Source organism: Colletotrichum spaethianum (assembly GCF_022836535.1).
Source record: "Colletotrichum spaethianum MAFF 239500 DNA, contig01, whole genome shotgun sequence".
Taxonomy (NCBI): Eukaryota; Fungi; Ascomycota; class Sordariomycetes; order Glomerellales; family Glomerellaceae; genus Colletotrichum; species Colletotrichum spaethianum.
The window spans coordinates 2,133,284-2,158,676 of NW_026054771.1; the positions used below are offsets into that span (position 1 = coordinate 2,133,284).

Consider the following 25,393-nt stretch of genomic DNA (forward strand, 5'->3'; position numbering starts at 1 on the left):
AAATCAACAGAACTTCGAGGACCCAGTGCTAGCACAATGGCTCCCACCGGCACAAATGTTGACGCGAGCAGCGTTTGCACAACGCCAGCATGTCTCGAGATTGCTTCGGAGATCCTTCTTAGTCTTGCTCCCAACTATACCGATATCGATCCGTGCACAGACTTTGACAAACGTAGGTCGAACTGGCTCCAATTACCTTTTAACTCCCCCTTGCCCGCATGACTTTTGTTTCTAGCTTCCCCACGTCCAAGCTTTCAATCCCTGCTTTACAACTCGCTCATAATTCTCATTCAAGACATCCCCAAAGTCAAAATGCCATGACTCTACAATCATTGACACACTTTCTTGGCAGTGGCATGCGCGGGCTGGGACTCCAGGCACGCGCCGGCCGCCGGTCAGGGCAGGGCCTCCTCGCTGGGCGAAGTCGGCGACACTGTCTCAGTCTTGCTCAAGGACATCTTGGAGGGCCCTTATCCCTCCGGGCCCAATGCTGGATTTCTGACGGCATCTCTATCCCAAGAGCAAGTTGGTGCCGATCAAGACAACTTCAAGCTCATTGTCGAAACATACAATGCCTGCTTGAACAATACCGCGGTCGAGGCGGCAGGCCTGCGTCCTCTGATTAGTCTCATCGACCTCGTCACGGAGGCGTTCCCTGTCGCCAACACAACGGAAGACAAGGAACGCAAGGTCTCAAAGGGTGATGCTTCCAACATGGGCAAGGCTCTACTGCTATTTAGTCAGCATAGCATTCCGACTTTTGAGTCCATCGATGTCACTTTTGATGATCTGAACCCGGTGTGTAGTTCCCTGTTTGCTCTTGACACTTTTCAAAGTTTTTTGGCGCAGTCTTCCGCCCCTTCGAGCACCAGACTGATGGCGTGATAGAACAAAACCCTCATCTCGGTCCTGCCCGGCGGCACGCCACTGCTTACCGGCTCACAGTCACATAACAACGAAACGGTCGAAGAGTACCTGCGCGTTATGGCAGCGGTCCTCCAAGAAGTGCACCCTGACAAGCCTAGTCGCGATAAATCTGAGAAGCTTGCACGAGCCATTACTAATTTTGAGAGGGAAGCAAACGCTTTGAAGGCTACGGATGATAGCCGCGAGAGTGACAGCGTGAGTCTTTCCACCCCTTGCAATTGCCTTTTCATAACCGAAACACAACATCCAGCACGTTTCTCAATCCCGATGCTCCAGTCTCAGGCCCCTGACGATCCGCAATTGACGATTGTATATAGTCACCCGGCAGAGTGTTCAACTTGGAGCAAGTCACTAGCGTAGCACCTGAGCTCAACCACGACTATGTCCTCAAGAACTTGATTCCCGCGGATTATGAACCCCAAGAGCTCTACTTCTCACCTGCTTACTTCGGCAACCTCTCCCAACTCCTCGCCAACACTACAGTGGAGACGGTCCAAGGCTTCTTCATATGGAAGGCAACCTCTACCTTTTCCAGTTACGTTGAAGCCGAGGCTACAGAGCGATTGAACGATATGAAATCCAAACTGCGCGCCGTAGATCCGGCAGTGGTCGGTAAGCCCGCGAGATGGCAACAGTGCGTCGGTCATGTTGATGAGGGCGTCCCTTGGAGCAGCCTGCCTTCGGGACTGGGTTGGATTCTCAGCCGGTTTTACCTCGACAAGGCATACTCGAAGGAGGCTCGTGAGCTCACGACAAACATGATGGGCAGCATCCAGCAGGCCTTTATATCTCGCCTCGGTGAAAAGGACTGGCTCTCTTCTGACGTCAAAAAGGCGGCTGAAGAGAAGGTTAACGCCATCGTGAAGAAGATCGGCTACCCGGATGTGTCCCCCGACACTGCCAGTCCTCGCAACCTTGCAGACTACTTCTCCGGTCTGCAGCTCGGCAACACCTTCTTTGGCAATGCTGTCGCCTTGGCTCGTTTTTCCAGCAAGAAGGCGTTTGCACAACTCGGCAAACCCAGCGACAAGGCTTTGTGGCTCCAGACACCATCTACGACAAATGCGTATTATTTCCCTACCTACAACGACATTGTCATCAGCGCCGGCATCCAGCAACAGCCCCTGTATAGCGTCGACTACCCCTCGTACATCAACTATGGTAGTCTTGGTTCCGTCCTCGGCCACGAGCTCACACACGGCTTTGATAACAGCGGACACAACTATGCCGCCAACGGTTCGCTCGTCAACTGGTGGGATAGTCAGAGCCTGCAAGCCTTCAACAACCGCACCAAGTGTTTCGTCGACCAGTACCAAAAGTTCACCGTCACTGCGCCTAATGGTACGGAGGTACCTGTTAGGGGCAACTTCACCCTTGGGGAGAACATCGCTGACGCAGGTGGCGTCGCAACAAGTTACACGGCATGGAAGAAGTTGCAGGCGGACAAGAAAGCCAAAGATGTTGACTTGCCTGGTCTGCAAAAATTCTCGCACGACCAGTTGTTCTTCTTGAAATGGGCTCAGAGTTGGTGCGGCAAGTCGTCTTCAAAGGAGTACGATGTCTACACCATTGGCTCTGACGTCCATTCCCCCGGGTTTGCCCGCATCAAAGGACCATTGGACAACTCGAAGGACTTCCGCAGTGCATTCAACTGTCCTCAGAAGCAGCCTACATGTGAGCTCTGGTAGACGGTTCGGCTCGGTGTTCCGGATGTCATGCTGGCTGCTACCCGGTAGCTGGATGACAGGCGTTCGGAGAAGAGCGTCAAAGACACTTAGATTCCCTGCCTCGTATTTTCCGGGCTGCCGCCTTTTGTACACGATAAAATCATAATATAAATATTCTTTAAACTAATTTTGCCAAGGAGCTTCCGTATTTTTTATGTAGTGCATTGCTGTTGTGTTTGCATATCTCCCAAAGGAGGACTGACTGCAACGCATCCATGGCGGAGGTCGAACCACGTATTCTGCATGTTAAGACGATACCACCACAGCCACGGATAATATCCGAAGGCTTTGACTGTCTTATTTAGCACTTGTCCTGGTGTTTGGGGGCAGACAGAAACTATGGAGAGGCATAAAGGTTCAAAGTGCTTATGAGAACCCAAATCATGAGAAGTGTTGAAGACAGTACATAGACTGCCGGCCCTCTGTACTCGAGTTACCAGCATGCAGAGCTGACTAGGTACAACTTTGAACGAAAACCTTCCGACGTTCTGCGAACGACTTTTTGTCATGCCATTGTTCAAGTGACTAGGCCAATAGAATCTTGCAAGAATCTTCTGTAAGGATGCGATTGTTTCCAATCGTGCCGACCTGGAAGCTTGCTTCGCACCGCATCAACATTCGGTGCCAACCGCGTGGAGTGGGGCAGAAGCCCGGGGCCGGGGCAGACTGCCGGAGCAACCGCCGCCGACCACTCTCAAGCGTGGGCGACGTAGCAAAAGTCCATTGAGGATGCTGGCTTTGTGAGAATTTTCGTTTTGCGAATGATATCTCCGTGAGTAATGGCAAAGTAGAGGCATCGCGACCCAAAGTAACACCCGAAATGACCCTCACTTGCTATGAAGCACAGTTCCGTCGCGATGTACCTCACTTGGAGAAGGAAGACTCGGTCGGGTCCAAGAAAGCGCCAGAGGAAGGAATGACTCTGCGGTATGATGCGACGTCAGGTTCGACGAAACGCAAACTGCAGATCATGCAATCCTCCAAACCAGCCGTCACCACCCTCAAAAGTCGGCGGGCAACGCGACGACACTCACAAGTCGATCACGCCCAGCCATGTCGCATCGCTAAACCGCCCGTAGCCCACCCGGCGGTGGATGCCCACATCGCCGCTGCACCGCGCCGCAACCTCGGCTACGCCCAGGGAAGTGTCGGCGAATTACGCACTAGCGAACTATATGACAGAGAGAAGACCAGTCCTCGTCGGAACTCAACTTCCCCTGCCACTGCGTTCAGGAGCGAAATTTCCATAATCCTTCCAATTGACTTTTGGCAGGCGTAAATGACCCAAAAGATAACAGGCTCTTTCCCTGGTGCCATGATGGGATTGTTTGTTCGGTTATGCCGCAATGGTGCCGGCGGCCATCCTCGCCGACACTGAACAACGGGGACCCGACTCATGAAGCGGGTGGCCTGTGGGGGACATGCTTGGATTGTTGCGAGATTCCAGCACCCACCACGCGACGTTTGGTTGTTTTCTTTCCGAAGAGGGGTTTGTCGGATGGTTCGGATAAAGTCCTGTCAACCATCCATCTATGGCGGTCTGCAGCAGCCAGTGCAGCCACACTATCAGCTTTTGCGTTTTGATGGTTCAGCTTTTGCCCATCAAATCTAATCTCTTGGTCCACATGGTCTCGACCAGGACCTGGAAATAACATGTAGATAAACAGCGCTGCCCAGCCTGACCCGGCCTGATCCAGCCCGCCATCTCATCCAAGGCCCCATGATGCGAGAGCAAGTTATTCACCGAACAGGGAACAACCCGACTTTTCCGATGTCGCATATGGTTCGTGGTATGAGATTTACCGCGCTTTTACTTGCACTAATGCCGTTGAGGTCGCCAAGTCCTCCAGACGTCATGAAAGAAGGCCTATCGTTCGGGGGGCAGTCTAACCTCGAGAGTTGAGGTGGGCAGGCGGCATATTAAATGAGACTGAGCCCACGTTCCCGCTAACGACTGCATCTCCTCGAATCGAGCTTTCCGGTTGGGCTGCCAGGAAGCCGGGCTTAAAGTAACGAACCGGGCGTATTGCAGCCGCTTAATGGTGATAGGTTGTCAACGACAGCGATGCAGCGCCTATCTCACCTCAGCCGCAGCCACCGCCCACGGATGAGACATTCAGTGATCATCCAAGTCAATTTCAGACGATATTGATTCTTAAGCCACTGACTCCCCCTGACACAAGGGACTCAATCGTAAACGAGTACCTCTTTCTCGCAAACACCGCCATGTCCACCATCGCCGGTCTTGTCCCTTCTGTATCGCCAATGGAGGAAACCACGCCCGAGGCATCGACGAGCTGCCACCCCCTCATGGCTCTCCCTCTCGAGCTCCGCCTTCTCATCTGGGAGGCCTTGGCCGCAGAGCCCCGCGTCTTCGAGTACAGAGAAGACACCTACCTCATCAAGCCCGCCCGCGAACACCGGCACGCGCGCCACGTCGGCCTCGGCATCTGCGCCGAGTCTCGGAAGGCCGTCCAAGCCCTCCTCCGGCCCTTCCCCTACCCCCTCGACATCCAAAAGGAGTCCCGTCCCTCCCCGTCTGCACTGGAATATGTCCCAAGCTCTGACATTGTCTATCTCCCGCCGCTCGTGTACCGCTGCCGCATCGGGGCGTGGGACTCTCCATGGACGACGAAGCCCGGCATCATGAACGTGGGGATCCACTGGTCTGTCCTGCCGGATGAGCGACGCATCGTCGAGGCCCTCAAAGTATGCTCGCGGTGTTTCACGGACATGACGAGGCTGGTGATCTTTATCGAGTTCAAGCCGCTCCCGCAGACCGAGGAGGAGATCGGAAACGGCGGGTTCGTGAGGTTGTTAGGTCCTGCGGAGGACGACTTCCGGCTGCCGCCGCTGTTCTCCGAGGCGCATGGGCTGATGGATGAGTTTTGGACCTGGGGTGAGCTGAGGATTGCTATCGAGAAGGTGAGGAAGGAGGTGAAGGGGATGCCAGAAGTTGAGGGGGTGCTGTACTGCAGGGAGGTGGAAGAGGTGTTTGTTTGCTGAGCCGAGGTATCCAGGTTGGGTTGTTCACTTTGAAGGCTCCGCTCATGCAGTGTTCCGGCCTCAACGAGGTCATCGAGAGGCCCGCGAGGTGGTTAGACATGCCAACATGGCATGAAGATCGATTCAGGTCCATTTTTTTGCTTTTGCTAGAGTAGGCACACTGGAAGATACCACAGTTCGAATAATACCAATGCTACTAAAGCTACGGCGGGATGACTCCACTTCGTTGGTTTGTTGTCTTTATTGACGCGGGCCAGCGAAGTAAAGACCCAAAGTTCCCCTCATCATCCGGGTGGCCTGATGCACAGCATGACGCATCTTGGATTCAATAGATTAGTCCAGAAGCTATGGAAACCGGGCCTGCACGACCTTACCTAGGCTTGAAAAGGCTATCGGGCGGAACTACTCGACACGCCGAAATTCGCTCCGCTCCGGGAACTACCCTTGCCCCGGGTATCCACTTCTCCGGGTGCCGGTGCCACGTCCGGAACTACCAACGTAGTGAGACGGTCGGCGCATGGTACATTGCATGATGACCCCAGCTACTTCCGATTCCCTACAAACTACATAGTCAAGGCGGTTTGGGCGTGATCCCCTACAAAAAAGGATGCATTCAAGAGACTCAAAACACGTTCGTCCCTTCTCCCTGCTGTGTTGCAATGCCCTCATGAGGTACGATGTCATCCCCATTGTTTGCTTGAACACGTCACGGCTCCAGTTCCCTCGACGAGACTATGTAACAGGTGTTCAGTAAAGCTCGACAACAGCCCGACGAGGAGAGTGCTACAGGCATCATCGCAACTGCTTCAACCGGGAATTTGGATACGTTCAAGACTGTTGCAACGTGAGGCGCAGGATTGGGCAAGTTTATCCTGCATAACTCCATATTGATCCTTAATAACACGAGGACAGCCTAGAACAACATGCTCAGACAAGAGAAACTGAAGACATTTAGGCTTGAAGAAGTGCTCTCGTATATCGAATATAGCGGTTGTTTCATGTGTAACTTCCAAGAAAGAGATGATCGACACGCTCTTGATCGCGTGCCACTTCGGTATGAATTAAGACGACAACGCATTCGATGGGCCCTTAACCGCCGTTATTGACCTCAGATCCGTCATAGAACATCTTTCTAGCCCTCCGCTCTACAGGTGTTAACATCTGCTTGTGCAGATTCCGGCGGACATGGGCGTGGTCTACGGCAAGACGATCTTTACCGTCGTCTTGCTAACATTACGTTCCATGGCCAATGATCTGGTGGTTACGCAGTGGGTGTGATCTCTCCTTATAATCATATCTTGACCGATAGCTCGAGGCGTCACTCCTACTAGAATACCTAGTACTGACTCAATCTGGCCCCTCTTTGCCACTTTTCAGTACAATCAAGAAATAAAACGAAACGTTCCAAGTACCAAATTGTAAGTCTGATAACCTGGCATTCATCATCATGCTTTTGGGGGCGATCAGTGGCTAACTTCCAGTGGGTCTGGATAGCCAAGATGCTATGCTCGCAACGCTGGGGGGTTATCATGAGGCCATCACTGAGCTATCGAGAAATCCAGCCGTGGGAGCGTCTTAGTCATATCAGACCGTTTTCAAGTCAATGTCATGCAAATGTCGAGGCACCTGGAAACAACAACAACCGACTCATGTGTTGTCATGCTCACTAAGGGCACAATACTTTGAATCAGTTGCTTGATAGAGGTTCAGTCGACCACCGACGTAGAGATCTGATGTTGGCGGAGGAACTTCACGCGGGATGGTTCCATTTCCCTCTGCTTTTTCTTGTATCAGGGGTGGGATTGGTATTCATACAATAGAAGGAACTGGCTTACAACTCCACCAATACCATGGTTTTCACGGTGGCACGCAAATACATCCCTCGCAATTACTTTTCTTTTTGCTTTCGCGAGTTCATCAGAGAATGTAACAAAAACCGAAAGTCGTTCAATGGTCGGTCAGAAGCGGAAGCTAGATAAAGTCCTTCGACTCGGGACCGGAGACAGAGCTTTTAACGATGCCTTGAACGTTTGAACGTTTGTTTTTCCAAGAAGAACTGTTTCAACTGCCTCGGTGCTTCCCGCTTGGCCAAACGAGACCTTGAGCTTACTTTGAGTGAACACAATACGGTTTCTGCATGCCGGGTCGCTCGAGACTATTTCTTTTGCACAGATGACAGAGGTTAATCACCGGCCCATCGCGTTGCTTCGAACGATTGACCAGAAGAAAGGAAGAAGGCCCGTACAGCTGCCATCTCGATATACGTCAAACAGCTTAGCAGATTAATCAACGCTGGTAGTACATCTCGACGAACTAATATAGCGTTGCTTTTCTATTGTCTTGCAGAAGTTGATCCTCTCAGTACCGGAGACCATGGAGGTCTAACACGGTTGGATACTCCTGGATTCGCCATATGTGTCTTTCACCCTCGAAATTAGCAAGTCCAACCTGCCTTGGGTATAAGCAGACACCATCATATTATGCTGAAGAGACTTGACCTGGTATACACTTCGACATGAACAGCAATGGAAAGTACTTTGGAAGATAATAACGCTGGCCACCTCCGGCAGGGGAGTCATATACGTCACCAGCATCACAACTGTAATGGACAAGCAACGGAGACCATTGACTTACTCATAGTGTAGCCGACGTGCAACAGGAGCCCTACGTCAGGTTAAGGCATGTCAGATAGCACAAGCACTTCCAGACCACGAGCATCATGTCATGTTACAAGCAAGAACCAGACGCAGACGAAAAGTCCGTCGATACGATGCCAACGGTCAGCAAAACACCTACCTCCCCAATCACCCTCGGAAGCACATCAACAGCGTGGTTGGCGTCTGTAGTATGACAAGACACCAGCCAACCTGGCTCTTGCCTAAAGGAAAGTTCCCGTCAAACATCACCCTGCTGCTCTTCCTCCCTGCATCAAGCTCATCAAACGGTTGAAGCAAGCGCCGCAGTATGCCCTTTCATCTCCACAAACCCCCCTCGGCCATCCCTTCCGCAGCCTCGCAAGAAAGCACCCTGTCTCTCTGTCAAACACGCAAGGCCGTTGAACGTTGATGGTTTGGGCGCCCCCAACCCTTACAGGAAGGGGGACGAGACACTTGTCTCGGATCGGAAAGAGTCGACTTGCATGGAAAAAGTAGCGGGACGATGGTGCCCGACGCTTCCGCCGCGTGAAAACAAAGACATTCTCCCTCTCTCTGTATCTCTTCCTCTTTCTCGAGGCTTCTCGAGCACCCTCCTCGCCTCATTGGTAATGCGGCCTGGCGCAACCCTGTCTCAAGAGGGAAACGTGGGCAAGGGGGCAAAACTTCTCCGGGGGCTGTTCTGCAGCCATGAGATACCAACAGTTGAATTCTGACCTCTCATCAGGACTCCTAAGATCCCCTTACGTCGCTGGCTCGATCTGTCAGCTTTGCGGAATGATCAGTCATGCGCAAGCCCGCATTTTGACGCAAGATGCCTCGATTGATCTCGTTTGGGTAAGCACCTTGGAGGGTACGGCCGGTCGTTACGGTACGTCCGTCAGATCGTCGGGAAGCCAGCCACAATGATCTAACCACAACTTGTCGTACCCTTGCCTCAAGCCAAACAGCACACCTGCATAGGACGACCGCGGTTCCGGAAGCAGAAAAACAGACACCCGGCCGCATCGGCGTGGCGGCGCTGCGTACCTGCGCGGATGGGGAGGGGGAGACAATCTCTGCACGCAGCTGAACCCAGATGCGGTCGCGCTGCCTTGCGTTTCCGGATCCTGCGTGGAAAGGCTTCCGGCGTCAGTCGCATGGCAATCTCACCTCCAGTCCAACCAGAGGACGCCCATGTCCTTGATCCTACGTTGGGAGGTGGTACAGCGGCCTGGACGGCGGCATCATGCACCCCTTGCGTCGTCGGATCTGCGTCTTGAGCGAGCCGACGTCGACAACGTCATCATCAGGAAACCGATAGGCAAAGCTTCTGGCTCGAAACCCCGGGCCGACATTAGAGGATTCTCGCTTTCGCGACTGTCCTCATTTCCCGCCAACAAGCTTAATAAAAAAACACGTTGGTGTCTCTCCTTAGTGGCTCGGCCGACCAGCTGAACCTACGAGCGCAGGTGCCTTAGGCGAACGAAGTTTTTTGGCTCTCCGGGGCTGAGTCCAGTTGCTCGAAACCACAGGAAGATACCAATGATGGGCGTGAAGATTCCTACTATCTACACATCACGGAGTGGTTGAACCTGCTGAGAACAGCGACGTTCGGCTGTGATTGGCAATGGGGGAAATGTGTGGCTCGCCGTGGGAAGGGGGGACTAGACGGCGTACGGCCGGTGTGGCTGTTTGATAATACAACACGGCTAGCGGCATCTGCAACTGGACGATACGCCAAGCCTCCTGCGACCAAATCGACTTGGACGAGAGATCGGGTAGGAGAGCGTTAGAGAAATCGAGCTCGCCCATTGTGGTAGCACTCGACTGTCATTGTGTACTAAACACATAGTGCGAGGGCACGAAGGCTGTGTGTTACGGCCGCCTGCAAGGGCCCGCGCAACTTTGGCCGACGGATTCGTAGCGAGTATGCGAGAAGCACGCCCAGCTGAGAAGAGTGCCTCCGTGATCACTATCAAGAGAGTTCGTCTAGCAGCATTGGTTCGCGAAAGATTAGCATATCGTGAAATGCGCACGTCGCCCTCGTAATCAACGAGCGTCCAGCAAAGGTGTTCTAGACGATATCTCTTTCAAGTCTTCTTGCCGTCTCAGTCGGACTAAAGCCCGGGAGGTTGATAGAAGATCCATTGGCCAAATATTCTAGATGCAGGATAGCCGCCTTGGCCTCAATGGCTTGGTGGTGTAATCTTTTTCAAATCTGACGTGGCTTGCTCTGGACTTTGCGTGAGGTTGAACATTGCTTTTTCTCCTTCGCTGGCTGCCTCGCCCGACCGCCATGCAAGTCTTCAGTTCGCCAAAGGCGCAACATCTTGCAGTGCGGTGGATTTACGACGATAAGCTGGGGGTTGATATCTCAGTACAGGCCGCCGCCACATAACATGCTTACTTTGTTCCACCCTATTGCGCCTCCACGAAGTGCAAATTCCAACATAAGCTCGGCTATGCCAGACTTGCTCAGTAGATAGGCCTTCAGCAAAGACGAGGATCACGAAGCATCTCTACAATGCGAAGATAACGCTACGAAGCATCAGGCTCAGGGGTTGTGACGTGCAGAAAAGCGCAGAATTGTCATCAATTTACCCATGTCAGGGAATAGCTGGTGGAATTTGTAAGAGCGAAGCGAAAAGCGTAGGCGGATAGGTTGCACGCCCAACGGAGGGTCGGATAGATAGCACCAGCATCTAAAAACACCATCCTGGAAGCTGCTCAATCATAGATACTATGTAGGTAGGCTTCTGAAGGAAACGGAAGTGTAAGGTCTCGGGGAGAGGAATAGGTAGGGTGCCCAACTGGTTGAAAAAGCAAAAAACTGAGACCGTGGCGCAACTTCGCCTGAAAACGCCGATGCAGCCTACTTTCATCCACAGAGGGATGCCTGCCCGCAATCTAATAATAAAAGAAGAAGAAGAAAATGGGTCAACTTGTCTAGTCACTGCTATCAGTCGTCATCCTACGCAAAAGAGTCTCGATTCGAGGAGCGATCCAGCCTCTCCCATGGTGCACCACCAGCGCGGGCTTCATTGATGTATGCATCCGGATGCACAAATGCAGCATCCGGGGTCATGTCCCAGCCATCGACTATGGCATTTCCGGACTTGGGCGGTCTACCCCGAAACGGCCAGGTTTCTTGATGACGGTTCAGCGGGAGCCTGCTCCGCGTAAACATACATCAGGTTCGGGATTGAGGTTTTAGTCAGGTGGAAAATCTGCCCAGCTCGGGAAACAATGTAACTGGTGCCCACGACAATGGTAGGTACTCCCCTGGTGCGCATCATTTTGACCTTGTTAAATTGGCTTGGCCAACAGATCAACGACGGACAGCCTCATCCGGCCTTGTTGAAGCTGTCAAGCCCCATATTGCAGTGATATAATGTTGTTGCGAGAGGCGGAAGACCAGGCACGAGACGAGCGGTAGCAACAACATAAAAGTAGGGAGACCCCCGTTAAAGGCAGGCTCATGCACCGGCGACACGCTGCGGAATCCCAGTCAGCAAAAAAAACAAAAAAAAAAGGTAGCTAGCACCTTCTGAGGCGGCCTAGCTTCTGAGCGTTGCGCGAGGCAACTGTGACATCGACTTCTTTTTCCGGTTGTTTCTAGATTCTTGTTGTCAGCGAATCCCTTGGGCAAGAATGCTGGGCGAGCTGGCTTGTCCCTTGCGTGCGATGCTGCCTCGACGTGGCGCTATGGAGAAGTGGTTGGCCTCGTCGGTCGCATAGTGAGGCTTACAGCCCGTAGTCCTGCAAGCGGAGTAGCTTCTACCTAGCTCCGTCGGGCAGACGTTAGATGGCGAGAAGCGAGATCAGACCGTAGCAACATGCCGTCCGAGATGCGGCGACGCACACAAGGAAGCTAGGGGATTTTTTGAAGCGAGGACCGCGAGCTAGAGGAAACGCGTGCCTTGAGACCAGTCACTAACCCTTGGACCCTGCGTTCAGGACGTTTCGCAGTGACATTGCCATCTCGTCAACATATTCAAACCATGGATGACGAAGCTGTCGACCAAAGGCAAGCTTTGGACCCGTTTTCGTCAGTAAAGAATTATTGCAGTGTCCCGCTGAGGTAGGCAGGGACGAGGGCAGATTGCATTTCGAATAACCATTTGATCAAGGGTCCAATTCTTCAAGTCCAGTCGGAGAAATTGGTGACCGGAAGGTAAATTGCGTCTTCGACCACCGTTAGCAAAAATGCCGAGGCCAGGGTATATCGGTGGATTCTTTTGCTGGGGCAGATGGTAGATGAATGCTGGAGACAGCAAAAAAAATTAAAAATTTCAGCCATTGGTAAGCAGCGGAAATAACGTCGAACGAGAAGAAACACATTGAACGGAGAGGAATATTCGGCCTGGCCGATGTGCCCTCTACCTATGGAGTTTACGGAATGTGTATGTGTCGAGACGTGTTCGGCTGACGGCTGAGGGTGGGATCGGGCGCTTTGACACGGTGCAGCAACTTGCGATGAACTCCTGGAAAACTCATCCGATGTTGACGAGTTTTGTGCATTTGCATTAGCGGCGACGATCGCACTGATGTTGCTTGGCGAGAGAGACGAAGAACGGTAGCGTCGTTACGTCGCTGCCAACCAGCAATCGAGGCATCGATGCTGATGCTCAACGACTTGCCCGGAGGTACCGTTCAAAAGCGGTGGAAGCGTCATGTATATGTACGTGCCATTGCGGTCGGTGGGAAGAATCGGGTACATAGGTAGGTAGGTAGGTGGCGGTCGCAATGTCAACAAACAAGACTGTGAGCGTTGAAAACGACGCTCGAGCCCAGGTGCATGCAAGCGAGAGAGGTGTTCAGGGCGGTACTGTCAATACGCAGCGCCGTTAAGTCAAAGCTCCAGCGGTAGTGTTGACCGGGGTCAAGCGGTCGATCATCGAGTTGTCACGTCGAAATAGGCGCACTGACACAACCTGTGAGTGGCTCAAGGTGCCCGAAGCGTGCCTGACTCCCGGGGGGAGGGATCAGGTCTGATGTTGTCGTCAAGGGACCCAACCGAGATGTCGTGCATGGCGTTGCCCATTTCGATACGATGGGCGGGATCCATGACTGCGCACCAAAAGGTTCGTCTATTGACTGGTTCCTTGGGTAAAAAAAAGGGGTGTATCATGCGGGAAAAGAACGTTTATCTCTTGCTTGGGTCTGTCGTGCATATTGCGTTTCGACTGTCGGAATATCGCAGTGTCGAGGTGATCGTCTCCTTGAGAATAACGCCAGGCCTGTTTGCGAGGAGAAGGTTCAAGACGACATGACGACGAGGGGTTGATAGATGGGCAGGAGCGGCGGGTGGATGACATCCCATGGCGCCCCCACTGACAGAATTGACAGGCAAACATGGTTGGCAGGGTCTACTGTGTTACACAGAGACGAGAACCGTACGATTGTCAAGCTTGACGGGGGTGGTGGGGGTTGATTGGTTGGCGTGGCTAGAACCACTCAACAGGCTGCTCTGATTTGGGGGGCTCGAGAGCGGACGAGGAAGGATTTGGGGTTCCGCAGCACTATTCGGATTTTCGGCGGTCGAGGTGCCCTTCTAGTGTACGGTTCCATCCGGTCAAAGCAGACATAAACAGGGCGGGGTGACGAGTACCTATGGAGACGAGACCTGAGGGAGGGCAAGGAGCGGTCATCTCGGGATATCTGATATCAGATAGTGCGTAGCGGAAGAAGAAACGAAACGAAACAGCCCTGATCAAAGTGGCAGCCACTTGCGGCGAGGCAGGCATGGGAGGCGCTGCGGAAAGGATCCGGCAGGTCGGGGTAAAAGATGACAGGAAATGTCGAAAAATTGACGGGAGGGACCGACCAAAAAGCATCCGTAGGGGGGGGATGTGAGGGTGGAGGTTAACCGGAGGTCTTGCTTGTTGTTGCTGTTGCACGAGGCAGAAAACGACCCTTGTCCCTGTGCATGAGCGTTCGTTGCTGCTTCTTGCTCTCGCGAGACTCTTGCCGTTGCAGTTGCTTCTTTTTGCCTCTGCAGGTATCTGGTCATGCACCTGCCTTTACTCGTGCTTGTCTGCTCCTACTTCTGCCCCTGCTCCTGCTTTTCCTCTTGGCCCCTGTTCCTGCTCCTCTCGAGCGTTTCCCAATCAGAGTCTCGAGGGTCATTCCTGTGTCTTCCTACATCCCGCTGCGCGAGAAAAGTAACATCAGTCGCGGGTTCCAGCAAGGGGCCACCCGCAACCCGAGGACCATGCAGAGCTGGTGTCATTTTTCGCCTTTGCATCTGCAGCCCGCTCGTGCCCTTTTTCTCCTGTTCCACCGGTCTTGGGTCATCAATTGGCGGCTGCTGCTGCTGCTGCTGCTGTTGCTGCTGCTGCGAAGCATGGGTATGAAGGAAAGAAGAAGAAGAAGGCAGGGGGGGATGGGGAGTAAGAGGTTGCTTATCGGTGCGCCTTCCCTTGCAGTTGCGTGGCTCTTGCTCTTGCTCTTGCGCGCGCCGTTGCTGATGCCTTTGATATTGTCACTTGTCTTGGAGATCAGCTATCTGTGCGGCAGGAAGTCACCGTACCGCGTGCCTGCCTTGCCTGCCTTGCCTGCCTTGCCTGCCTCACTCACTAGAGCCATCCCTACTGTCAGGCAAGGTGAAGAAGGCAGGCAGGCACGAGGTGCGCTCCTCCCCACTCAGTGATTATACACATTACTGTAAGTACTAGCACGCCCAAATGCCCCCTCGAGAAACATACCCAGTCGCAACGTCCGAGAGCCCTGCACAATCCCTGCCCGGCCATGAGAGCACCCCCCCGGTCTCTTCCTCGCCGTGCCCACCCACATCCACTGAAAGCAGTCTGCTCGAGTGGTTAGCCGGGCCAGCCAATGTGAGCAGCTCCAGTGTCCAATGTCCAGTATCCAGTGTCCCAGGGCAGCAGCTCCGTCACCCATTTTCATGACGGCCCCACTCCACCATCCCACCTCCAGTTGCCTCTCCCGTCCGCCGACTGCACTAGGCCCCTTCCCCCCCCGGCCTGCGCCTTCACTCGTTCAGCGCCAGCGTTCCGACTCCAGGGATGGGACATGCAGACGCATATGGCACCTGCTTAAGGTGAACTCCCCGGTACGTATCTTTGTTTGGCTTCGTCTAGCCTCTTCCCTTCCCGTCCGACGTACATAGTATGGTAAAGGGGCTGTCGGGGAGAGCTTGCTAGCTTTTTTTTCTTCTTTCCACTCTTCGCACTAACACGATGCGCCCCCATCCCCTCCTCACCCTCGTCCATTCCCATTCCTGCTCCGACTGCTTCCACTCCTACTCCCACGCTCGCTTGAACCTCCTCGCTTCTGATCTAGCGTACCATACATCAGAGACACACACACCTTGACAAGAGTCAGAGACACCACCCAAGAAAGCCCCCGCCAGCCACATCGTGCTTCCCCGGTGCTGCTGCAGCTCGACATGGACATGGACCTGGATCTGGCCCTCGACCCAAATCTCTGACCCAGCGCTGCATCTGCATCTGAGCGCACCTCACACTAGGCCCTCAACTCCTCGCACACGCTCTCGCAAGTATTTCTCGCCCTCGGGCTTGTCGAAAGGTACCCTCCTCACCTTTGTCCCTCTCCTCTCTCTTTCGGGGCGTTTCGAGACGCCACGACCATATCTTAAAGCCTTCACTTCTCCAGACCTTTGAGATTTGAGCCCGTATCCTCTTTTCCTCCATCCCAACCTTGTCCTATCCTCGGTTCTGTCCTCTCCTGATCGTCGGCCGGTTCTCGTCTCTAATTTTTCAAAACCCAGCTATCTTAGTTCTTGCATCTACCTCTCCAGATCCAGCTTCACCTTCAACTTTAGCTGCCAGCAACCTCTTCACCCAGCTGATACCGACTACCGTCCTACCGCTTTCCACTTTTCATTTCTTATTCCCGCCGAGTGTCTCGCTTCTCTCCTCTGCTGATTCACTCTTCTACGAAACCATCCCCCAGTCCCCTAGGACGAGCCTTCTGTCGAATCCGGACTAAGCGTGCTTACCATATATATTGCGGCGGCCCATCTCACTCTGGCTGCTTGTCTCACCAAAGTGCCATACAACCTCGAGCGCACAAGCACGATTTCCCGCCAACCCTTTCACGTCTTCCTCAGCCAGACTCTCTCTCCGTGGTCCATCCTTCGCGTCCTGCCCCCGACCTCGCCCAACCGACGTCGCGCAGAAAAGGGACCTGACCTGCTTCGTGTCTGACATCGCCTTATTAACGGGCTGCCTCCACGTCACACTTGGGTGTTCTGGATTCACTCAGCCGATTTACTGAGACTTGACTCGCCCCAACTGTTTCCATTTCCTTTGGTCGGTTGCTCCCGCCTTCCTTTGTGGTCGCCGAGTCCCTGTCCGACTGTGACCTCACTTTCAGCCAGTGCATCAGCATTTGGGTCAAGGTCTCATCTTACCCTCCTAACTTACCTACACTTTTCCTCACCTCGACCTCGACGTCCACAAACTACTCTCTTACGAGATTGACTCTTGTTGTTTTCCTTCTTCCATCGTCCTACCGTCTTCAACGCACGGGCTCAGTTCTTACATATAATCACTCGGACTTGTGAGTTCACCCCACGACAACCTACTTTTCCCTCCTCCCAACCTACATCCGAGAGCCAAAGCTTACCAAAATCTCTGAACATCAGACAAACACGCAAGTCGCCGTCATCGGCCTCACTCGCCATGCCCAACAACCTTGATCGTCTGGAGAAGCTGAAGCTCTTCTCCCGCAGAAGGGACCTTACCATTGAGATAAACCAGTCAATCTCGGACTCGACTGGTGGCTCACGAACCGCCCCTTTGGACCACAGCTTTCCCCAGCCGTCTTTCATTCGCCCGCGCGTCTCTCGCATGAAGGCCAGAGAGGAGCGCATTATCGCCGCCCAGAACGAGAAGCGTGCTCAGAGTCTGCCGGAAGCTCCGTCCGAGCGCATGTCAATACACGTCTCCCACCTGAGCAGCAGCAGCATGACAGCTCTTACCCTTCCAACCCGCTCCATGTCGCTCAGCCACCGAAGAGAAATGCAACCGGTGGCGAGTCTGCGCGGATTCGACTTCCCTTGCCCTCCCACATCATCCTCTTCCCCGGACTCGTCATTCGACGCTGCTGCGCTGTCGCCCAGAACTCTGCCCCCATCGCATAAGCTTTCTCTTGAGCACCGCCACAGCTCCGTCATCCTGCCTACCCACAGATCGGACACCCCGCCCTCCTCCGATTACGAGGACGACTCGAGCATAAAGAGCTCCCAGAGCCGTCCATCCTCTGCTCTCAGCAGAGACCTGCCGACGCCCGCAGCATCTCCAGAAATGAAGCCCGTACACGATGCGCAGCCCAGGGACTTTGCGGAGCTGGGCCTGTCCAAGAGGAAGGCTGCCGCCACGGTAACCAGACGTCGCAGGGAAGAAAAGGCAACGGCATTGCGACGTTCTCAGGGTCAGTCGAGAACTCACAGGTCCTTCGCCTCTTCGAGCCAGATTCTTAAAGGCGGGGATGTCATGGACTTCTTCACCCTATCCGATGATGATATTTTGGAGGAAGAACCCGAGTTTGACGACGCCGTGGAGACACCGATAACACGGGCCACCCTGCGATTCCCGCCTTCCCCACCCACCCGGCATCTACCAGTTCCTTCCGTTCCAAGCGAAGGACCTCCTCTATTTACGCTGACGACGTCGCCAAGGAGGGCGCACTTCAGGCCGCCCAGATCGCTGCTAAGCACAAGTTTGACCTTGTTTATATTGTCAACTTGTGGCCTGAGAGCTTGTCGGAATCGTCATCGCCCACATCTCGCTTGTCGATGGACTTTTCATCTTCTAGACCATCTAGCGTGAGGAACTCTCTGCTTGGGCCCATGGACGGACCAATGGTGGACTCCGCCCCGGGCATGACTGGCCGCCTCCTTGCCGCCTACGGCCTGACCAACCTTATGAGCCCTTTCCGCATCTCGGCGACTGTTCAGTCCAAGATTCTGAAGCAAGAAGGGTGGATGGAATACCGCAGCGATGACGCGCAAGCCGGCGAGTTTGCGCGAGGTTACGGACACGCTTTTCACACTGATACAGGCCGCAGGAGCTCCGCCAACTCGAGCCCTCGCAGCCCAAGTGCTCGGGATTTGTCTCAGAACGATCACGGCATCGTCTTCGCCGCCTACCGTTGCCCAGGCAAAGATTCTCGCGCCGCTGGTTGTACCAAGGAAGAACTCGAGGCACTCCGCGTGGATGCTGAGGGACTCGTCGACTACCTCGTCGCCATTCACAAGGCGCGACGCCTCCGGGATCCCATGACACTACACACGCTCATCGATGAGGATGCCACACCCTCATAGGGTTCGCGCCGCTCTACAAAAACGCAGCAACGACCGTTTTCGATTTACGCCACACACGATGAGTGAAACGGACAAAAAGAAATGATAAACGACGCATCACTCCTTTACACACTTGTTTCCTTCTGTTTAATTTGGCTGGATTTACACACTTTTGTGATCCTTTTTCTTCGATATGATACCACATGGACAGCGTCGTCATTTAGCTCAAAAGGACAAACTAAGTTATCGTTCAGACAGCTCAGGTGCTTGCCGTTAACACCGGTTCTGTACTTCACGCAGCGGGAGAGGAGACTTGACAGAGTTGTGATCCAGTGGACTCCACCACAGGAATTAGGAATGTTGAGCAGGACCGTGGCCGGATCCTAGGTATGGTAGCATTGGACTTGGTCCATAATCGAAATAAAAAACCATGATACCTCAACCCACCTTTTCCAATTATGCCAGAGACGGACTGTGCTCTATCTGGCCACAGCCACAATGATGCCATGACACAATCCGAGCGTGCGTAGCCCTCGGCTTTGCCGAGCCAACCGACAAATATTTTGTCCGATGTTTCTCTAGAAGCTTTGATTGCCTCAAACTTTCGGGCACCCATTTGTCAGTCGTCCAAGCAAACGACAAGATGACCGTGAGTCAAGCAGGCTAAGCCAAGCTGAGAGGCTGAGTGAACCCAGACATCCAGTCAGCGTGGCGTCTATAGCAATGCTATTCGTGGGAGCCCCCCCCACAAGGGCAAAACGTTTTGATGAAGGTCACGATTGGGTTCGTTCCTCTCTAGCCCAGGTCTTTCGTGAGGTCCAGCTTAGCAAGTCGATCCTATCGGGGGGGGCGGACGATTTCGAACACCGGGGAACCCTGTTGAAACCCCCCAGCGAAGACTGGGGTGGGGGTGGAGAGATTCGGCTGGTGGCGCTTTTATCGAACCGGCCAATTGGCAAGGCCCCGGCATGGAGGACGTTGTTCGTTGGCCATGTGGTTGAGAGAAGGGGTGGGGGGGCTCTTACCGATCAGGGAGGGAATGTCCTTGGTATGGCTTGCTGTCCGCCCACGTTTGCTTCCCTTTGCCTTTGCCTTTGCCTTTGCCTTTGCAGTCATGTCTTGCTCCTGATGAGGGTAGTTTCCAAAGTGGGAGGAAGAGGAGGAGGAGTGCGCGAGACCGTGAAAACGGCATCCACTGGACGGACTACTGCACGGAAGTGTTACCGGCGTCCAGCGGACGGGTTTACGGACGTACACGGTCCATCCCTGGCCGGCGATGCGCAAAGGCCTCGAGTATCCGCAGGGTTGCAGCGGAATGGGGGGGAGGGAAGTATCCGGGTGGTGGTAAGGGTTACGTTTGCCTCTCACCAGTGCGACCTTGGGGGTCTCGGGGTCAACGGTACCGTATAAGGGAATGAGTGGGGAAGGCGATGGAGGAGTGGCTTTCCCGGTATCAACAGCTCGCGATTGGGCCAGCGGGCTGTGAAGCTCACTCCTTCATGTCCATTTCTTTTTTTTCCCTTTTTTTTTCCCGCAGGGTGGATGCAGCGGCGGCAGGACGGCACGGTGGCGGGAACGCTGCCGGTGCATATTCGGCGTCCGATGGTGGCTGCTTGCGGTCTTTTTGGTCTCGGGTGACTAAACTAAGAGCTGTCCAAGGCAGCCGGGTTCGATTGGGCTTGCGTTCCTGTCTTAATCGGAGGCTGCGAAGTCGCGGCATGCGTGGGACTAAGAGAGTAGATTACCTACACTACATCATACCTTGGCCGGCGCGGCGCGGCGCGGCGCGGCATGCAGGAGGGTCGCGGTATTTCTTATTTACATCGCTTCCAGACTTTCTCGCGGCGTGCCTTGCATTAAGTGCGTAAGGTTTGGGGGGGTTTCCAAGTTAGAGGGGGAATGGTCCGGAGGTTTTGGAGGCTAATGCAGGTTCGCTACTTCAATGACGAGGATGTTACCGTTAGACGTTGGTCATTTTTTTAATTTAATTTAAATTTCCCCCGTCATTTGTGAGATCAAACCGGCTCTACCAGCATGGTGGGAAAGCTCAAGCAAGTGCCGGTGTTTTGGTCGGTCGTTCATCAACACTTCAGATACTCTCCCCTCCCAGTCCCGCGTTTGCTCCGTGTTTGCTCCGTGTTTGCTCCGCGTTTGGACGTCGGATGGTTGTGCGTGGTGGCGTTCGTCTTGTTATGACACTGCCGATGTGGCAGCGGTAGCGGCAGCAACAGCCAGTGCTTGGACGTTCGCGTAGACTGGAAGGGTCGTCATTCTGAGGCATTTAAGCAACGGCGTCGTGGCTTGATGGGCGCGGATGCTATTCCGAGGATGCTAGCGCCGCCACCCACCACCGCCCAAGAGTTTCCCTTCTGTTTCCCATCTCGCCGCTAACGCCTCTTCCCAGTCTCGCGTCGATTTGAAACCAATCAATCTGTTGTCAAGCTCGGCCCAGGGGTGCATCGTCCCTACCTACCCTGGACAGGGAGGGCATACAACGGCGTTAGGATCGACAAGTGACATTGTCAACCTCAGGAAGAAACCTAGTGTCTTTATAGATCACTGCCAAGATGTATTTGGACAATTGGCTGCCACACCCGGCTCCGTGGATGTCTGTGCCCTTTCCAAGATGCTCCATCCATGGGCCGGACCAGACGTGCATCGGCGCCGGCGATGTTTTGAAAGGGTGGGGGAGGCATGGGGGCTTGTACGTCCGTCCGCGCGCGGAGACGGCCGTGTTGCGGCTAGAGATGCCAGGTTTCAATTACGAAACCGAGGCTGAAGGTGACGAACTGATTTCTGTATACGGTTGAGGATAGAGGACGTAGGCTCTGGTGATGGTCGTCTGAGTCTAAAGATTGGAGAGGATAGAAGGGGAAGCTCCGAGGCTCTCGAACTGGACTAGGAGATCGTGTAGACTCTTTGTTGAAGCTCAGAGCCAGCGAGTCTGCAACGACTTGCACATCCGACGAAGATGGGACGCCGGTATCGTAGCTTGAGGCCTGCCATCTTAGACTTTCGGGAACAGTAAGAGGGGCTCCCTACCAACCAGCTCCAAGGGGAGGTCGGGTTCAATATAGGTATGCCTCTGCTTCCTCTGCCGTACGTGCCTAGTTGTATCACTGGGTTTGCTAATTACTCAAATGTCATTGCCGTCATCGCCCAAGTGGCCGTTCTGAGTGCTGTCTGGCCACACGGCTGTTCCGCTCGCGTCAGCTGTTGTTCAATCGTGGATCTTGTCGGATATCGATGAGTCTTTTGACGTAGCTAAGCTGGGTGCCGTGCTGTGTTACATTGAGTCTCTGATTCAAAGAGCCGATCATTGTTAGGTCTCAAGCTAAGTGTTTGCCAAGAGCCAGCATGCCATACAAGAAAGTCTCCAGATTATCCATCACAGAGGCATCAATGCCGTTCAATAGCTATTCTTACCACCACCATACTAGCGTGGCCTTACTGAAGTTAGTGGGATCATGTGTTACGGCGTTCATGATCATGGCAGGCCCTGCCTGTTTGTCTAAAGTACATGATACCACCTGTTCATGTACTGGGTTGGTAATTCAGACGAGGAAGAAGTCAGGGACGAAAATCCAATACGTTTCCGACCGCTCTAACGTAGTAGAGGATGTTAAGTAGGCAGCTCTATAACTATTATCATCTGCGGTATCCGACATCTTCGCGCATATTCTCGTAAAAAAGCAGCGCGAGGCTCGTACCACCCTCAGGAAGACATGACAGCCGGGCTCAGGAAGCAACAGTATTCCTAGAACCACCCATTGACGTGGCCAAGTTTACGCGCGTGTGTGGAACCCAATAGGTGTAGACTTTCGGACGCATCAAAGCATGTATTGTCCCTTTACGAATATAAAAACACGCCACGTGCAATAGCCGCAATGGTTGAAGGCCCATATCGCAGGATTGTCGCGGTTTGGTTCGTAAACCGGGTTCGCAGCTACTTGTACTAACGGCGTCTTTCGTACGGCCTTGATCTATGATCGAAGGGGTTCAAACGTTATGCTACTTCAGGCAAGTCGCCTTGCTCTCGTCTCATCAGTCAGCATCGTATTCATGCAGTATGGTTAGATGTACAAGTAGACGATGGAGATGCGGTCAGGGATGAACGTCAACTCGAAGCCTCTCGGAATGAACCGCTGGGGTATGTCCTTCATGAAATCCCTTGTACGTTCTATAAAGGGGCTTAAACCAAAGTGTTGCCGTGGAGAACTTGGGAGGTTGTATTTGGTATAGAGCCCTTTCACTACCCCTGTGGACTGTGAAAGTATCGATGTATGTTCCACATTGCGCCTTTTGGCTCTACCTTCTGACCTTTGACCACAATTTATATGGAAACAACTAGTAATTACGTACTTTAAAAGCACTGCAAGCTGTTACCTTATATAAGTAACATGATTCATCTCATAGTGTGCTCAATTAAAATAGGAAACCTCATGCAATGGTGCTGGGGACGACCGTGTAGGAGGAGGCCTGTCTTATTGTTCCAACGTATTGTAAACCAACTTCCCGGGTTATCTTTTTGCAGGCAACCACGTACCATATCTTTCCTCCTTGTCCCATTACTTGTTTACTTGCCCTTTCGTTTCCACTTGTTGTTGTTTGCTCATGTAAGGGGGTTGGCCTCAATACGGGGACGAGTGAGCCCTCGAAAGCTTACTTGAATGGGAAACAATGTCAATTTTCTGCATCAAGTAGCCGGCCATATTAGTTTTCGAACAATACGCAAACTGCACCAGTATCAAATTTGAAGCTGGGCTAAGATAGTATCCCAGGCTAATACCTTTCGTCTCCGTATCAGGAAGCAAAGTCAGAAGATTATACGCAGAATTCCATTTCTTCCCTTTGATGAACTCATTTCGTCGTGTTATCTTGGTTATCGTTATGTTTGACGGTCTGTTCTGGGCTGCGTTCGACCACATGTCACCGGCTTCCCATATTCCTGTACCCGGCCATTTCCCCTACGGTATTGAGGTCGCAATAACATCGGAAGCAACTAGAATACCATAGCAAACCAGTCTTTCCCTCCCCAAATCGCTCTAGACATTCAGAAATGTAACCTCACACATGGGCTTGCAGGACGGCTTATGGACCTTCCAATGAGCCTTCTGGCAGTCCTATGATGTCGTCAGCTAGAGCGTAGAGTGAGAGGTGGGCGTGTAGACTTACAGTCCCACAGTACCAGGCTCGCTCACAACGACCACACTTCTTGGGAGTCTTGCCAAGGTCCCCACATACCTTGCCGCAATGAAAGCAGCTATACAGAGTCTGTCAGTAACATCATAAAGACCCTGTTACCTGAACAGACCTTGGCTCCTCGTAGTTTCGCGGGGTTCCCGGCCGATAATTGTCGAGAGCAGCAAGGAATTGGGCCTTGCCTGGGCCACGGAACCCAAGGTCGTTGATGGGAAGAGTATAGCCATGCTGGCAGTCAATTTGGGGGACAAGGTCGCGCAGATGCTGGAAGTTCTCCTTCTTGATCTTGGCGCCAGCTCGCATCATCAAGGCGCCGACCAGAATGATTCGGTACTGGCCTAGAAACTCGTTCTCCAAGGCACGGTACTTGTCGAAAAGCTTGTCTCCAAGACCAGAGTCAAGCTGGTTTCGAATGTTGACAATGAGATTGTCCAGCTCGAGGCGGTACTCTTCGGTTTGTTGGTATGCTCTGGCGCCAGGAGGGGCCAGCATGTCGGTCTGATTGATCATGCGGGAGAGCCGAAGACTCCCTGCGCCTTCCCTCGATACAAAGGCATCATCGAGTTCACAGGCAATGTCGATATCGATATCGGCCTCGAAGAGCCCTTTCAAGCAGTCAGTAAGTTTCAGATGTGGAAAACGCGTTGTCATCATACGGTAACCCCATCGACCCATGGCGGATTTTGTTGAGCGGCTTGCCCTTTCTGGAAGGAGGTGGTGGTGACTGCACAAAGGTGAATTGGGATACAGATACCCTACTGCTTTCGTCTGAGTTCTTGAAATCCGGACGGTCTTTGAAGAGTGCCGTGGCTCGAAGCGGAAACTAGGTGTAGAGAGGAGGAATCCAGATCTGAAGGATGTGGAAGCGGGAAGAAAAAAGCTTTCTTAACTCGTGTTCAAGTTTTAGGCTGAAGAGGCAGGCTTGCTTATGAAGGCAAGAGTTCCCGGGCAGGACTCATGAAAGCTCCTTCCCTACTTTCACAAGAAAGGTAACGACCTCCACCTCACTTCGTTCTGCACCTGAGGTACACACCACCGCCTGAACAGGCAGCTACGGGCTTGATTGGCAGTGAAAAGCAGGATTAGCGGCCTGTCTCTGATGGTCTCCTGGCGAAACAATCACTGATTGCGCTGTTGCAAAACATGTTTGCCCATGTTTGCAAGTTGTTGCTTGAAGAGTAAATGCTACCAAGCAGGCTCATCTGCAGGAAGCCGATGAGGATGCTGCCTCCCATCTCTTGCCCCTCATGGTGACGGAAAAGCCCGTTACCTTTCCTTCATCTGGTGCCACTGCCTCAAAATCACTCAATCCAAAATCAAAGATTTGTGTGAAGTCGTTTTCGATCGGACTATACCCTTAGGGGAAATACAGTCAATATTGAGCCGCCGTTAAAAGATAAGCCACTACGGCGCTTGTGTCAGTGATGGAAAAGTATGGGATTTGTCCGTTGAATGGCTCAGCGTTGCAGGCCGTGCTTTAAGCCGAGTTGAAGTAGTTTTGACTAAATACAAGACCTTAAGTAGACGGAAGTTGCGACGGTGTGTTTGTAGTCAGGCGAATCCACGGCCTCCCTCGTTCCACGCTTTTCCGTTCCGTTCGGCAA

At 53.2% G+C, this 25,393-nt stretch overlaps 5 protein-coding genes across 5 annotated transcripts; 4 read left to right on the forward strand and 1 right to left on the reverse strand.

Annotated features, from left to right (window-relative positions):
• Window positions 1–36: 36 nt before the first annotated feature.
• On the forward strand, window positions 37–2,615 carry ColSpa_00583 (endothelin-converting enzyme 2; the record flags this gene model as incomplete). The annotated part of the gene is made up of 4 exons (XM_049266795.1): window positions 37–172; window positions 353–798; window positions 889–1,122; window positions 1,245–2,615. The coding sequence occupies 4 exons, from the start codon at window positions 37–39 to the stop codon at window positions 2,613–2,615; spliced, it is 2,187 nt and encodes a 728-aa protein (XP_049122752.1).
• Window positions 2,616–3,474: 859 nt separating this feature from the next.
• On the forward strand, window positions 3,475–3,933 carry ColSpa_00584 (uncharacterized protein; the record flags this gene model as incomplete). Its single annotated transcript, XM_049266796.1, has 1 exon — window positions 3,475–3,933. One exon carries the CDS (start codon window positions 3,475–3,477, stop codon window positions 3,931–3,933), a length of 459 nt encoding a protein of 152 aa, XP_049122753.1.
• Window positions 3,934–4,880: 947 nt separating this feature from the next.
• ColSpa_00585 (uncharacterized protein) lies at window positions 4,881–5,660 on the forward strand (the record flags this gene model as incomplete). Its single annotated transcript, XM_049266797.1, has 1 exon — window positions 4,881–5,660. One exon carries the CDS (start codon window positions 4,881–4,883, stop codon window positions 5,658–5,660), a length of 780 nt encoding a protein of 259 aa, XP_049122754.1.
• Window positions 5,661–16,965: 11,305 nt separating this feature from the next.
• Window positions 16,966–18,608, forward strand: ColSpa_00586 (uncharacterized protein; the record flags this gene model as incomplete). Its single annotated transcript, XM_049266798.1, has 2 exons — window positions 16,966–17,828; window positions 17,909–18,608. 2 exons carry the CDS (start codon window positions 16,966–16,968, stop codon window positions 18,606–18,608), a joined length of 1,563 nt encoding a protein of 520 aa, XP_049122755.1.
• A 5,024-nt stretch (window positions 18,609–23,632) lies between these two features.
• Window positions 23,633–24,464, reverse strand: ColSpa_00587 (uncharacterized protein; the record flags this gene model as incomplete). The annotated part of the gene is made up of 3 exons (XM_049266799.1): window positions 23,633–23,710; window positions 23,832–23,850; window positions 23,902–24,464. 3 exons carry the CDS (start codon window positions 24,462–24,464, stop codon window positions 23,633–23,635), a joined length of 660 nt encoding a protein of 219 aa, XP_049122756.1.
• Window positions 24,465–25,393: the final 929 nt, after the last annotated feature.